Source organism: Malus domestica, chromosome 03 (genome assembly GCF_042453785.1).
Source record: "Malus domestica chromosome 03, GDT2T_hap1".
In the NCBI taxonomy this organism is placed as follows: domain Eukaryota; kingdom Viridiplantae; phylum Streptophyta; class Magnoliopsida; order Rosales; family Rosaceae; genus Malus; species Malus domestica.
Genome location: NC_091663.1, coordinates 34,659,966 through 34,675,666, shown reverse-complemented (window position 1 = coordinate 34,675,666; position 15,701 = coordinate 34,659,966). Strand labels below are relative to the sequence as shown.

Sequence of the window (15,701 nt, the reverse complement as noted above, 5' to 3'; positions counted from 1 at the left end):
GTTTGTTACAACTCATGACACAACTCTGATTGGTTTGAATCACTCCTAAATTACCAGTGACACTGTCCGATTTTATATTCCGGTAGCAAGTTTTTTTTTCACTTCTCTGTTTGACTTGTGAATTTTTTTAATTTAACGAAGTATATTTACACTAAAAGTGGAAGATTTGGGCTAAACAACAGAATGAGATAGTCGACGAAAATTAAACAAAAAACATCTCACTTATAAATAGATAAAAAAAAATGACTGGCATTAAGTGATGCTTCACTTGTGAACCATATGCGGTTGTGTTTTCACAATTGGTAAGAATGTTTGGAAGACTATTTTTTTATAGGTCAAGAATGTTGTCCCAAGTGTGGGTTTTGTGCTTTGCTTTGAGACATCCATAGCCATAAGCTTTTATAGGGTTTCATAGAGGGTGTATTTTTGTATGACAAAAAGGGGTTTCTTCTCCAATGGATGTTCATTGCTTTAGGTCTGGGAGATTGGAAGAATGTTTGTGGTCCAACTTAAGAAGCATTGCATATTTCTCCTCAAAACCTTCAATGGTTTGCTTTTTAGTTGAACACTAGGTTACATTGCCATGCCAAATTGAGGCCTTTTTTACTCCATCAAGACTTGTGTCCATGAGGACCAAGGTATTTGTCCCAATTTTGGGGTTTCAATTTGGGTAATTTCAACTTGCTAATCTGCAAGCTCACATTTCATTTTCTGGATGAATGTAAAGTTTGTGTCTTGAAAAATCCCCCTATCATAAAAAGACTCGTTTACACAAATATAAGCTGAGAGATTTGTGTTTTTTAGGGATAGAGAATTATTTGATTCTTTGCTATGGATGGAAAAAGAAATCCTGATATAGATATAGTGTTCATTTGAGTGGTAGATGTTGTCATTGAAGGATTCTCTTTGAACGAATCCGATTTGTTAATCCTACTCCTCAGGTGAAGTGTTTCACGTGTTAGTTGGGCCCTTGATCTGCGTAAACCAAGGGCGAACACTCATCGTTTACGGCATGGACTACCAGGATATCTAATCACATTCGTTACCCACGCTTTCACACTCCAGCGAGGAAAACGGGGCCTGCTCAATGTTGAATAGTATACCTCAGTCATGATACCCCATTGCTGGTAAGTCTCGAGGTACCAATTGAATATGGTTCTCATTGTATTGTATTTGTGCCAACACATCACAAGTATACATGACACAAGCCAAATTAACCACTCAATATTTCAGATTAATCATAAGGACACAAGACAGAAGCCAAACTAGTTCACACTTAGTTCACATAAAGGTAGGATCTGTTAGGCCATTGAGGGTCCCTAATCGTAGCTTAACTCATTAATCTACAACCCACGCGATCTCCTAACTTTTCGCCCTTAAGTATCGATTATCATTGTTTAATGCCTAAGCTTGAACAAAGTACTTTCTTGGATTAAGCTCTCAGGGCTTGATTTCTTAATTGACTAATCCTCAACACACATGCTACATGTGGGAGACTATGTCTTCTTCCCCTATCAAAGTACTTAATGTTCATATTTTAAGGTTGTTTGCAATCGATTAGCATATTGTTTAATGTGTTTAAGGACTAATTAAACTACTAAGCTAGACAGCTAAACACACCAATGAAAAATACAGAATCTTCATTTCCCAATTGCCAAATGGGAATCCCTCACAAAACCCCATTGAATCCACTAGTCTAGTGAAACTACCCTCATGGTCAACCAGTCCAAATATAGAGTAAATTGTAGTTATAGTCCCTTAACTTTAACTCAATTGAAGTAATGATCTCTCAACTAAAAATTCATTACCATTGGTCCCTCAACTCATCAAAACGTGCAGTTATGGTCCCTCAACTAAAAATTCATTATCATTGGTCTCTCAACTTTAATTCAACTGGAGAAATTGTCTCTTAACTTTAACCCAATTGTAGCAATGGTCCTTCCAACATAACTCGTTTTGATAAAAATTTTGACGTAATTGACGAAAATGACCATAATTACACATTTTGATGAGTTGAAAGACACTAATTATGTAAATGGTTATTCCAATATAACTTATTTTGCCAAAATTTTAACGAAATTAATGAAAATGACTATAGCTATACATTTTGATAAGTTGAGAGACTAATGATAATGGATTTTTAGTTAGAGGACCATTGCTCCAATTTGATTAAAGTTGAGAGACCATTACTACAATTTACTTCCAAATATACGTTGTCAACGACTTGTCTAAAACACATAGAGCTGTCGTACAAAGGGATCACTTTTCTATCAGCATGGCATTTGGCAAAATGTCATTCATGTATAGTCATAAATAGAGGTATGACTGTGACACCCCATATTGTGTGTGGCCGGTGTTGAGTCTCACACTGAAAAGTACTATGTCAACCTGAGTTGTATGGGTGATTGCTTGGGACTATCTTTCTATCCGCTACTCTTACATTCTCTTATTTTGTCTTTCTCTTGCTATAAAAAATTAATATAAGGTGTTTGCGTGGCTTAATTGTGATCGTTCAATTAGGAGGGGAGAGAATCATACTCCAATTGCTTGTATGTAGCCTCACTAGTTACTAGTCCTATTGAGATCAATGTAGTGCCGAAACTAGGTCGTGACAAATGGTACACCAGAGCCAACCTGAGCACATATTTTCGTCGGTGTTGAGTCTCACATCAAAAAAGTATTGAATCAATCTAGGCTATATATATAAGCAATTGCATGTAGTCTCACTAGTGACTGATATTGAGATCAATGCACTGCTAATATGCCAACTGATTCGTGATATATGATATCAGAGCCAATCCGAACGTGTGCGAGTGTTGAGTCTCACATCTAATTAGTACTGGGTCAACGTGAGTTGTATAAGTGATTGCATGTAGTCTCATTAGTGGCTAGTTACTATTAGGATCGATACTATGAATAGTTACTATTAGGATCGATACATTGACGAAATGACGAATAGATTGTGACAGATAATATCGGAGCCAACCCGGACAGGCATAATTCACTATGGTGAGAAACTGAGTAGAACCGTAAACGTTGGCTAATGCATGTCACGATGGCAGCACCCTGGGATAGTACAAGAAGTATGAGAAAGAGCAAATACTAAACTTATGAAAGAGTTACGGGCAAAAGGCCATGAAAGAAGAGACAGACTACCCTACAACTCGATCGAATTCTTTTCTTTTTACTGCTGGAAAACTGTTCTTTTCTTTGACTCACACAAAAATATTTCATCAAACTAGTGGGATCAAAGAGGACACCATATAATTGGATTCGGTTAATGATATTATGAATGTGGATATATGACTTGTACCTGTCCTTTGGCAAAACGCCACGTATAACATCCGTCTGCAACTTCATATTATTAGAGGTAAACTTAGTCAAATTGTACATGAAATCGATGGACACTCTCCCCTCCTCTTCCTTTCTGGGTACTTCACGGTCGACTGATGTAAAATGTAATTGCTCGCTCTCATGTCCAACCATCATTTGTCATCAAATTTTGGTTAGGGATAGTGGTTTTCTGTTAAATTATCAAAGAGACAGGCTAAAAACTTACTTCCAACAACACTGATATTGTCCCAAACTTATTAATTACCACCTGCACAGTCCGACATGTGTGAGATTTTATCATAAAAGGTCTTGGTATTAGTTGAAGTGGGATTAGGATATTTAAACTCTTTTTCTTCCCCTCATCCTGCTAATGTGTGTGAACATTTCACGCTCTTGTTTTCTCATTCTCTTTAATTTGTTTGGCAAATACCGCATAAACTGATGATAATGAATTTTACTTTAGAAGTTACAATTGTTTCTTTAATTTAGAAAAAGAAAAAAGATTATCAGTTTCTCACTCTGATTATGAATGTAAGATAAATACTTCACCGTTGAAGTTATTGGTCATGTATGAAAGATTATCTCTCGATATTATTATCCCAACTTTGATTCCGATTCGATAATGATTTTAAACTCTATGTTCACAACTAACACACAATAAATCCGATGCTAAAGTGATAAAGAAAAGGAAAAACTCAGGACCTCCGGTGCTAGGGTTTTTTGTAAAACTCGTCCATGCTTGAAAATCAAACGAGTAAACATCATAGATAGACAAACGAGGCAGTCAAAGGGATGATCTTTGATTTGATTTGTACTTTGGGCAAAGTATATATCTTCTTCTCTTAGTTGAGAACATGATTTTCTTTCTGTTTCTTTTGCTTTTCTAGCTTTGAAAAACCTTCTTAAGGCACCCCCTCCATCCTCTCTTTTGCCTAGCTACACAGCTTCAGAAACAAAAATTTGTGTCAAAATTTTGGCTTTTTTTTGTGTTTTTGTGGGTATCTTTTGTTTTCATTTTCTTTCCATCTGCCAAAAGAAAGAGAGATGTATTTCCGAAGCACACCTTTGGGTTTGGGCTTCAAGTACTTCTTGTGGTGATGTGGCTTCTGATGTAGACTCTCTATCCTTCGATTCTCTGACATGTAATTGTACATTAATTATACATTACATGCCCACATAAACTTTACATCAAAAGTAAAACTAGCTAGTTCTTAAGCTAAAAAATTGTCCTCGTATATACAAAGTATAAAGGCTTGAAGCTCAATCCACAAGCTTTCACATATAGGTTTTCGTTGGCCCAAACACTTTCGTGGGAATTATCGGAGATATTTTTGAGTAGAAGCTTCCATATTACATTATTCGTCTGTTCAATCCTACACAAAAGTGGCGCATCGCATTAGGGTTGAAATTGGAAATGTGTGGGACTCATATGCATGAGGCGCTCATATATATTTCTTAGATGAACAAGTGACGTAGTACAAAAACCTTACTCAAGAATCTATCCGATAATTCGGGAAATATTAAGATCAATTAATTACTCAACTATTGAGCTGATTGTGATCTTTTTTACTTGCATACCTTATGAATAATGAAGGGTCGAAATCAGTCCGTGTGCACATGCTCAACTTAACCCTAGCACTCATTTACAACCAAATGAACCAGGTAGAATCATTTGCTTATCAGATTAGAAAGTTTGCTAACAAAGAGGCCCCTATTAGTCACAAGAGTGGCTCATGGTTCTAGTAGTACAATGACAAATATTTTCACTCAAAAAGGAAGCACACATCACAAATAAAATACTAATTGACTTGTTGATATTGATGTGAAGTTTTTCACTTTTGGGTGGAAAAAGGGTAGTGTTATTCACACACTTATTTTTACCTTCCACACACCTTTGTTAAATTTTATCCATTGTTCTTTTTCAATTCATTCCATCAGACGGCAAAAAATTAACAGAAATGTATGAAAAGTGAAAACAAGTGTGTGGATAGCACTACCAGTGGAAAAAAAACAAAAACAAAAACAAACAAAAAAAAAAAAAACCACATGCATTGCATTAAGTTTTCATCCACTTTAGTGTCCTGGCTAAAAGATCTTGTCACTATCTTTGCTTCCCCTTTCATTTTCCTAGCTTTTATCACCATCCAATGATGCAATCCATGGTGTTTTTTGCTGCCCATCAAATCTTTGTGGTCTGTCCATTTCATCATTTATTTATTTTTGTCTTCCTTCCAACCTTAGCAATGCTGGCTTAATCTGCAGAACTGGTTCTAGACTTCCAGTTAGGAATGTAAATTGACTTTTACGTACCATTTGTTTTACCAATGCAAGCCTTAAGTCATAAAAGCTAGATACAGAAACCTGCAGAAATTTAACATGTGAAGCAATCCAATGTACCATATGATAAATCCGGCATCAAAGAAGTTAGGGAATGATGTAATTCGTATTTTCATGACCACATCTGTACGAGGATAATAATTTACAAGCATTAGAGTGCATATGTCACATGTGCATATATATGTCATATGTCACGTGCTACGACAAAATATGTATAGTATTAGTTCATATTTAATACAAATGCATTTTAGCGTAAATACAAACATGATTGTAGATGCTAGATCGACAAGTCCATTCTTCTCTAGTCAAATATAGATTAATCTTAAATCATCAAATTGACAAATTCAGCTGTTAGATCGACATGTTCATTCTTCTCTAATAAAATATAGATTAATCTTAACCTATCAATTGGCAAATTCAGCTCCTCCATAGGTGTGTTCCATAGGCTATCCAATCACTACTCCATTCTGTATCAACCTTTAATGATTAAGCAGGAATATGTATATATAGCTGAACAAGTAACAGTAATACATTTTTCAACTATTAGGTACAAATGCTACAAGATTGCTGGTTCGCTCTATGTTTACAAGTCAAAGGTAATTCCAGTAAAAATTGATTTGTTACACAAAGTAATAAGAAAAATAGTTGTTGTTGAAGTTGTATATATCTGATTCGTCACCCTCCCTTGGCGCCTCCATGATATCAAGTTGTCCCTCCGCATGTGGCACTGGCGTGGGCGGGGTTGGTGGCTCAGGTGGTGAGGGGAGTGGACTAATTGCATCGGGCGGCAGCGGTATGATGTCTTCCGGTGGTGGTGGCGTGATAGGTTCAAGTGGTGGTGGTATGACTGGTTTTGGTGGTGGTGGCAACAATGGTATGATTGGCACAATTGGTGGCGAAGGCAATGGTTTGATTGGTTTCGCTGGTGGCGCCGGCGGAGGTACGATTGGTACAGGTGTTGGTACTGGTGGTTGTGGAGAGGGAAGTGGTACGGTAGGTGCCGGCTGCAACGGTGGTGGCATGATTGGTAGTGGTGGAGGGTTAATTGGAGAGGGAGGCGGAAGTATCTTAGGGTCCGCTGTGGCTGGTGTAACTGGCTCGGTTGGCGTCGCATGCTTCGTCCCTGAACTCTTCAAACAAAGCACATTAGGCACCGTCGTTCCGATTGAAGTTCCTTCGGAATTGTTGCAAGACGCAAAAATCATCTTATCCCCCACCGAATACTTTATATCAATCTGATCCATCACAATATTATAACAGCCACCCGAAATCTTATCGCAGTCGAACTGAATCACCTTCTGTGGCTGGTGTCCCTTCGAAATTGATGTACGTCGCATCCCCCCATGCCGACGGCTGACTTTTGCAGTTCTGGTCCTCATTACAATAATATTGATCAATAACAATAGGGTTTTGAGCTCCATCAAGTTTGATCCTCTCAAACGTTATGTTTCTCGCGTACCCGGAGCCACCCTGCCACGTCTTGATCCTTGCTCCGTTTATAGTTCTGGTGAAACTACAATCTTTCACGTAGATATTATCCACTTTCTCAGTAGCTCCATCTGCTCCTAAACTTCCAACACTGTTTGCGAGAGACAATTGAGGTTAATATCATGGACAACATCACAATAATTCGTTGGTCGAATAATAAAACATACATGATGCATTAACATGACAAGAGACTATTTTAAGTCATTCGAATGTGTGGGGGCATACCTAATTCCATGACCTGGTCCGCATGCAAATGTTGGTAATATAGAGAAAGGAGCACCCGCCGTTGATTGCAATACAATCGTCGCTTGTTCTGATAAATGAATCTCGAATGCTGATATAGCTTAAGAAGGAGATGTCAATACTGTCAGTGTTGGGACTGTTTTCTGGCGCATGAACGTTCAAATGCAAGACATCCGCATTGTCACAACCGTTTATACCGATATGTGCTTGTGGGCTATTCAAAAAAGGGAGTCCGCTGAGGTTCAAACAGTTGTTGAACTCAAGTGCCTTTTGTGGTTTGCAGTTGTCGTTGTCCCCTAAGAGCTTGCGCGATCTTGCGTCGTATTAGGCTGTGCTCCACCATGCAGAACCCTGACCATCGATCTTACCCAAGCCGTCGACCATGAGATTTTCAATATTAGAAAAACTTAGCCAGCTACCCGACTCACATTCTTTCCATGCACCACGGTTAGGTGCCAACATGTTACCTAAAACATGAATATGTAGAGTAGACTTTTTGGCTTGCATGGACCTTCAAATTTAATAGGTTGCAACATGAACGTTTTGCCCTCTGTAACAAGAAGAGTCAGTACAGCGTCATTCTCACCGTTACATATGTCACCCCATGACTTCAGAAAAGCCGGGGAATCATCGGTTCGTCCGTCTCCAACAGCACCGTATTTGGTTATGTCAAATATTTTTTGGCTATGTGCGATGCCAATAAACAGGGACCCAGTGAGGAAGAAGAAAACTAAAATGCGAACGAGTATGTTAAACCGCATTGCTTTCAAAACAACAGAGAAGATGTCTCAGATGCTAGAAGAACACAAGGATTGTAAACACTAAACAAGAATGTAGTGTTACTATATTTACTTGGAATGTTAGTTTTGTTCCAAAATACTATTAGTTTTGGTTAATTTCCATTGCAACTTGGTACGAAGGAAATCCTCTTACCGTTAGGAATAGTTTCCCGCTGTATCCCAAACCCACCTATCAACTACAACCACGACAAGGCACCGGAGAGAGACGGTAATTAATTTGGAAGCATGAATAAGAAACTAATATAAAGGAAAGCACTAATTAATTCTACCTAAAACCCCACAATCATGGAGGGAGGACACATCCAGTCATCAGGTTGCTCGAAATTCATAGGCATATTTTGATGTTACAATTGGAATTGGCTTTAGTTTACTTCTTGTAACTTGGAGTCGGATGTTCCATCAAGGAAATCGAAGTGTTAGGTTTCCTGTTCCTAACAATTTGTCGGACCAAAGGTTTATTCATGGCCAATCCTCAAAATAACTATTACGAAAAGTGATTCTAACTTTGATCTAATGTGAGAGAACGCAGCTCCAGCTAGCTTTACTAAAGCGAGGACTTTACTCTATATGTGTTTAATTGTTTTCTATGGTTGGTCATAGTTTTAACTAGTTTTAAAGACCTGTAGGTGTAGCAGGCAATTACCAAATAAGTATAGTATGAATTTATGCTTAATAAAAACGCAATTATAGAGTAAATATAATCGTAATTGTAAACTTTAGATTGACGAATTTATCATTGCTCAGTAAAGTGTACACCGTTATGTTACATCCCATACTAATGCCATAATGAGATTTAGACAAAACAATTTAAACGTGTTTTTTTTATTGACACAGAACGTCAGTGTACCCAGGCCATGTAAACTCTTTCTGACTATCGTGTCACTTTCTGAGCTTTTATCACCATTCTAATCCATATAATTGTTACTTGCTGCCCATCAAATCTTTGAGGTATTTTTGGCTATTTCATCATTTATTCATTTTTCGTCTTCCTTCTAACATTAGTAATGGTTTGCCTTCGTCTAAAGAACTAGTTTTAGTTGGAAAAGTAAATTGAATATTTATTTACCTACCAATTATTTTACCAGATGCAAGTTACTCAAGTTAAAAGCATGTGTTACACAAGTTAATCAAAAAACAGCTATTGCAACAAGAACCGTCATCAGTGGACAAAACAGGTAGTAGTTTATATGTATATTAGCACTGCCAGAACCTCCACTTCCGGTGTAGATGGTTGTTGGCCTTGTAGGCTCCGTCGCTGAACTCTGTAGACAAGGCACGTTGGGCACCGTAGTGCCGACATAAGTCCCTTTGGCGTTGTTACAAGTCGCAAAAATCTTCATATCCCTCACCGCTGGCATTATATTAATCCTATCCATCACAATATTATGACAGCCACCTGAAACTTGATCACAATCGAGTTTAATCGCCCCCTCCGTCGCAGAAGTGCCTTCAAAATCGATGTACGTCACATCCGCCACCACCACGGCCGACGACTGACTTTTGCAATCGTGTTCCCCATTACAATAGTGTTGGGACTTAAAAAAGGCTTCACTACTTTGGAGATGTTTATCTCACAAAGAAGAATGAAATGCAGCGGAATTGATAGGCAAGAGAAAGAACACTCAAAGTGTTATACAAAAAATTTTTATTTTCACACAAACTTAGTACAAGAGGAAACACTCAAACATTCTCACACTCTCACACTTCTTGCTCTCTTACTTGCTCTCACTTCTTCTTGCTTCTTGATTGCTTTCACACTTTTTTTACATGGTTGCATAGCATCACACACCTATTTATAGGCATGTTTGCCGACCTATGCCATCACTAGAGTTTTCTAGTGCATGAACATGCACATACTACACCAACCTAGGCATTTGCTAGATTATTCTAGCTTATTATGCATGCTAGTAGCACAATGCCATTCTCTTCTTTATCTTCTTTCACATAATTGACCTTTTCATCAGGTCTGTTGCTTGGAGCTCTACATTCCCAAGCATAATGCCCGAACTTTTGACAATTGTAGCATTGAACTTGAGATTTTTCATACCTTAAGTTTGAGCGTCCTCTTCCACGACCTTTTGTTGAGCTTCCTCCTCTTTCGTAGTTACTATGGTTGTTGAAGTTCCAACCACGTCCACGTCCATGTCCACGTCCGCGACCTCGACCACGACTTCTTTCGTACTGGCTTCTCTCGTTATCGAAGCTTTCTTCTTTCTTCTTTGGCTGAACATGCGTCTGGAGGAGCTGCTCATCATTCCCTTGCCTCTTCTTATGTTTCTCTTCATATGCTTGTAGCGAACCCATTAATTGCTCTATACTAATTTCTTCCAAGTTCTTTGTTTCTTCAATCGTCACGACAATGTGCTCGAACTTGGGGTCCAACGAGCGTAGTATCTTCTCCATAATTCTAACATCTTCTAACTTTTCTCCATTTCTTTTTAATTGATTGGAAACGGCTAAGACTCTTGAAAAATAATCAGAGATTGATTCAGACCCTTTCATTTGTAGAGATTCGAACTCACCTCTTAGTACTTGAAGACGAACCTTTTTCACTTGTTCGGCTCCTTTGTAAGAGGTTTGAAGCTTCTTCGACATCCATGTGAATGCAGTGTCTCCCATGAAGAACACAAATCCAGTAGTGCTTTTTCTATCATCGGAATCTCCTGCCCAGTCACTATCGCTATATCCAACAAGTTTGTAGTTATCAGAATTTGAATAGAACAAGCCAAAGTTAACAGTACCTTTAAGGTATCGAAGAATTCTTTTGGCTGTCTTCAAATGTGTAGTTGTGGGATTCTCCATGTAGCGACTGACTAATCCGACGGCATAGAGAATATCTGGTCTTGTGCAAGTCAAGTAACGCAAGCTTCCAACTAAACTCTTGAAAAATGTTGGATCTACACTTTCTCCTTCGTCATGCTTGGTTAGTTTGACTCCGCACTCCACTGGCGTGCTTATGGGTTTGCAGTCGTCCATTTTGAACTTTTTCAGTATCTCCTTTGTGTAGCTTTCTTGGGAGATGAAAATACCTTCTTCGTTCTGCTTGACTTCAATGCCTAGGTAGTATGCCATCAACCCGATGTCCGTCATCTCGAATTCTTTGGTCATCACTCTCTTGAACTCTTCAAACATGCTTGGATTACTTCCGGTGAAGATTAGATCATCCACATATAAGCACACAATCAAAATATCTCCATCTTTGACTTTGACGTAGAGAGCATGTTCATGAGGGCACTTGGTGAAGTTGTTCTCCTGGAAGTACTTGTCAATGCGACTATTCCATGCTCGTGGCGCTTGTTTTAACCCATATAGGGCTTTCTTCAACTTCAGAACTTTATCTTCATGCCCTTTGATTTCATAGCCTGATGGTTGCTGAATGTAGACTTCTTCTTCAAGGACTCCATTTTGGAAAGCAGACTTCACATCCATTTGTTGAATCTTCCATTTGTTTTGAGCTGCCAAAGAAATTAGTAATCGTATAGTTTCCAAACGAGCAACGGGTGCAAATACCTCATCATAGTCGATTCCGGCTCTTTAACTATAGCCCTTCGCCACTAATCTCGCCTTGTATCTTTCGACCTCTCCGTTGGCATTCTTCTTTGTCTTATACACCCACTTGACTCCGATGGCTTTGTGTCCTTTCGGAAGAATAGCGAGTTCCCATGTATCATTCTTCTGGATTGCTTCAATTTCTTCATCCATTGCTTTCCTCCACTTAGTATCTTGCACTGCTTCTTGGAAGTCAACTGGTTCACAATCAGCAAAGAGACAGAAAAGTGTAGGATTATCGAGTCTTTCAGCTATCTCATAGAGATCTCGTAGACTTCTTGTGCGTGGTACTTCTCTTTCATTTAGACTCCCACTTAATGATGCTGATGCTGGTGAATTACCATGATTGGTTGATGTTGGTGAAGCAAGTGGAGTAGTGGATTCTTGTTGAACCTGTCATGGAATACTGGATTCTTTGCTAGGGCTATTGCAGACTTGTTGTCGACATAGATCTCTGTTGGTTCTTCTTGTGGCATGCTTAATTCTTTTAGCAAGTTTCTCAGCCAGATTGCATGACAGGAGCAAGCACATAGATACTCGTTATCACTACATAAGAGAGTGCATTGCAAGAAAGGATGTGCAAGTGGAATACATGAAGTCACAAGATCAAGTCGCCGACATATTTACCAAACCACTTAGGCAAGAAGACTTTGTCAGACTGAGAAACTCAATCGGCGTCACAAGACAAGATTAAGGGGGGATGTTGAATAGTAATCTTGTCTTAGGCCCAAGACAAGTGATCCAACCCAAAACCAATGAGAAAATGCTAGAAGACTCTAGCAAAGAAGGTAGAAAGTTGGAAAAGTCTAAGAAAATCTAGAAAAATGGTTTGTACGTGGCATGCATAATAACCTATAGATTTATGATGGTTCTAGCATTTTCTACGTACAAACCATTTTTCTAGATTTTCTTAGACTTTTCCAACTTTCTACCTTCTTTGCTAGAGTCTTCTAGCATTTTCTCATTGGTTTTGGGTTGGATCACTTGTCTTGGGCCTAAGACAAGATTACTATTCAACAAATAGTACTGATCAATAATGATAGGATATTGAGCTCTGTCAAGTTTGATCCTCTCGAACGTGATGTTTCTCGCATACCCGGAGCCGCCCTGCCACGTCTTTATTCTCACTCCATTTGTAGTTCCAGTGAAACTACAATCTTTCACATATATATTGTCCACTTTACTACTAGCGCCATCTTCTCCCAAGCTTCCAACACTGTTTGCAAAAGAAAATTAATCTATGTTAACATGTACGACATCACGATTGGCATTCGGCGATATTTATTTAACAATTAATGGAAGATAGGAGAACAGACATACCTAATTCCATGACCTGGTCCGCAAGCAATGTTGGTGATGGAGAGAAAGGAACACCGGTCGCCAATGGAAATACAATCGTCGCCTGTCCCGATAGACGAATCACGAATGGTGACATGGCTCGAGAAGGAGATGTCAATACCGTCAGTGTTTGGACTGTCTTCAGGCGCATGTATGTTCAAATGCGATACATCTGCGTTGTCACAACTATTTATACCAATATGCGCTTGTGGGCTGTTTAGAAAAGTGAGTCCGCTGAGCTTGAGGTTTTGGCAGTTCTGGAATTGCAGTGCCTTCTGTGGTTTGCAGTCGTTATCCCCCAAGAGCTTGCGCGATCTCCCGTCGTATTGGCTAGTGCTCCACCATGCAGCCCCCTGGCCGTCGATTTTGCCTGAGCCGTCGAGCATTAGGTTTTCGACGTTTGAAAAACTTAGCCAGTCCTCCGAATCGCATTCTTTCCATGCACCACGTGCAGGTGCCAACAAATTTCCTAGAACTTGAAGGTGAACGTTCTTTGTATTGCATGGACCTTCAAATTTTAAACGTTGCAACAAGAATGTTTTCCCCTCCGGCACATTAAGTGTTGGTATGCCATTAATAGCTTCATTAATTCCTTGACATAAATCTTTCCATGCATTCACAAAAGCTGGGGAATCATCCGTTTGCCCGTCTCCCACAGCACCGTACTTGGTTATGTCCAGTATTTTTTGGCTATGTGCAATGCCAATAAACAACGGCAAAGGGAGGAAGAAGAAAATTAAAATGTGAATGAGTGTGTTGATGATTGACATTGTTTGCGAAACAACGAATAATTCCCAAAGATTTGAAACTATATATAGCTTTCTCAAAGCTAGAACAATGTTGATCGTTGGAGTAAACAATACAGTGGTTCTACATGTGTATAAATACTAGTAAACTTACTTTTTTTTAGTAACATGTTCCTTAAATTACAATAGTTTTGGTTACTTTCCCATTTAAAAATTGGTAGCAGAAGTTGTAGGAATGAAATACCCTTTGAATTGTTAGAACGGGAAACCTAACAATTTGGGGATCACACTAAGAGATTGCCAGATTTAACTGGAATACACCTCGTATGCGACGAAACGTGTATGTCATCTCCAACCCCAAGGGATATTATATTACTAGTTCTGGCTCGAAAGCTCCTCAAAAGAACCGGATTCAAGCTTCCGGAGAAGTGCACTGATCTAGCCAACTTGCCTAATTCGAAACAGATGTTGCATGAAGGAAACCAAAATTGTTTAGGTTTAATGATATCAAAGTGCAAGATCAATTGAAACCAATTCAAAAAAATATACAAACAAAAATCCAAAAGCAATTCCACCAAATTAAATTCTATTTATTTGAATGAGGGATGATGTTGTAAACTTTTCGCGCCAACCTGATGCAGTCCAACCAGTGCAACATCTCCACGTTGGGGTCTCTCTCGATCACGACGTCCGACACCGTGATCTGCGTAACGCCCCTGTAGCTGGTGATCTTCCCGCGCACTCTGGCCACCACGCCGAGCTTAATCTCCGCGGCGAAGCGCAGTGCGTGTTGGGCAATAAGTCGAACATCTGGCGGGCTGCGGCGGGAGAAGTAGGGGGAGAAGAGCTGGTTGAGCCAGAGAATGCAGCTGACGCAGCCGGTGCCGTCGTCGATGGTGAACCTGAGGAACTTGTTGGGTTTGAGGTCGCGAGACGTGACGGTGCCGACGGTCTCAGCGCGGGAGAGGAGAGCGCCGTTGCGGGAGAAGGAGATTGGGTCCGAGGAGGAGGAGGAGGTTTGGGTGAGAGAGTTGAGGTCGAAGGCCAAGAGTTTTACGTGGGTGTTGTATAGTGAATGCTCCATCGGTAAAGAGATGAGAAATTTGAGAAAAAAAGTGTGAATTCGGTCCTCCCAATGTAGTTCAGGGGAGAGGGAGAGAGAGAGAGAGGGCGGAGGCTGGCGGCGGGAGGGGAGGAGGAGGCTGAGCTTTATAGGTTAAGTTTGTTCGCCGCCATTGATTCTGAAAAAGCTCTCTGCAATTCCGCAAATTTGGGAATCCTGCACTTTCCCACTCTTGCAACGACGAAACGAAGCCCGAGACGTGCCGTCGGGGTTTATTAAACTTAACTGCATGTTTGCCCATAAATCGTAGGGATTTTTCATTTTGGTCCTTCAACCTTTTTTCATCCCAAGTTGATATTTTTGACAAACAATAGAATTAGTGGGGCTAAACTGTTAATGGTTAGGGAGGACGATCGATGGGGATTGAAGACATACCAAATTGATAATTTAACAATTGAAAATTTGTCTACTAAGGAAAGAAAGTGGCTACTTGGAAGTTCATAGAACTACATGATCACCTTTTGAAGCGATTTCGATAATTCATCTACTTTTTCAAGTGTCATTCACTTACTCTTAAGTGACAATTTTTATCCAAGGCTAGACATTTATACTGAAAATCGCACAAAACCAACAAAATCGAATATGTGAGTTTGAGTTTGGAGTTGTTTTCCTAATCATCACTAAAACTGATTGAAATTAAAAATGATTTTTTCACTTTACGAATCAACTAATTGAATTGCGCCTACCACTAATCATGTCAACATTTATAGTTTTTTTATTTGTTTTTATTATTATTAATCAATA

The 15,701-nt window shown here is 39.3% G+C and overlaps 3 protein-coding genes across 3 annotated transcripts; 1 reads left to right on the top strand and 2 right to left on the bottom strand.

Moving 5' to 3' along the window:
- The first annotated feature begins 6,366 nt into the window (after positions 1 to 6,366).
- On the top strand, positions 6,367 to 6,909 carry LOC114824239 (glycine-rich cell wall structural protein 1-like). The gene has a single exon (XM_029100683.2). The coding sequence runs from the start codon at positions 6,367 to 6,369 to the stop codon at positions 6,907 to 6,909; it is 543 nt and encodes a 180-aa protein (XP_028956516.2).
- Positions 6,910 to 11,735: 4,826 nt separating this feature from the next.
- On the bottom strand, positions 11,736 to 13,902 carry LOC103432510 (probable polygalacturonase At3g15720). Its single transcript, XM_070819780.1, has 3 exons — positions 13,071 to 13,902; positions 12,683 to 12,966; positions 11,736 to 11,947 (listed from the first exon to the last, which is right to left on the bottom strand). Exons 1-3 carry the CDS (start codon positions 13,856 to 13,858, stop codon positions 11,736 to 11,738), a joined length of 1,284 nt encoding a protein of 427 aa, XP_070675881.1. The 5' UTR covers positions 13,859 to 13,902.
- Positions 13,903 to 14,302: 400 nt separating this feature from the next.
- LOC103432416 (CST complex subunit STN1) lies at positions 14,303 to 15,191 on the bottom strand. Its single transcript, XM_008370603.4, has one exon. The coding sequence runs from the start codon at positions 14,916 to 14,918 to the stop codon at positions 14,421 to 14,423; it is 498 nt and encodes a 165-aa protein (XP_008368825.3). The 5' UTR covers positions 14,919 to 15,191; the 3' UTR covers positions 14,303 to 14,420.
- Positions 15,192 to 15,701: the final 510 nt, after the last annotated feature.

What these genes read in the sequence shown, in the direction of transcription:
- LOC114824239 (XM_029100683.2), top strand. Translation starts at nt 6,367, where the DNA reads ATGATATCAAGTTGTCCCTCCGCATGTGGCACTGGCGTGGGCGGGGTT.
- LOC103432510 (XM_070819780.1), bottom strand. Translation starts at nt 13,858, where the DNA reads ATGTCAATCATCAACACACTCATTCACATTTTAATTTTCTTCTTCCTC. An exon ending in GGACCAGGTCATGGAATTAG is followed by an intron (nt 12,967 to 13,070) that starts GTATGTCTGTTC and finishes TTTTGCAAACAG; the next exon opens with TGTTGGAAGCTTGGGAGAAG. An exon ending in AGAAGACTCTAGCAAAGAAG is followed by an intron (nt 11,948 to 12,682) that starts GTAGAAAGTTGG and finishes ATTGTGAACCAG; the next exon opens with TTGACTTCCAAGAAGCAGTG.
- LOC103432416 (XM_008370603.4), bottom strand. Translation starts at nt 14,918, where the DNA reads ATGGAGCATTCACTATACAACACCCACGTAAAACTCTTGGCCTTCGAC.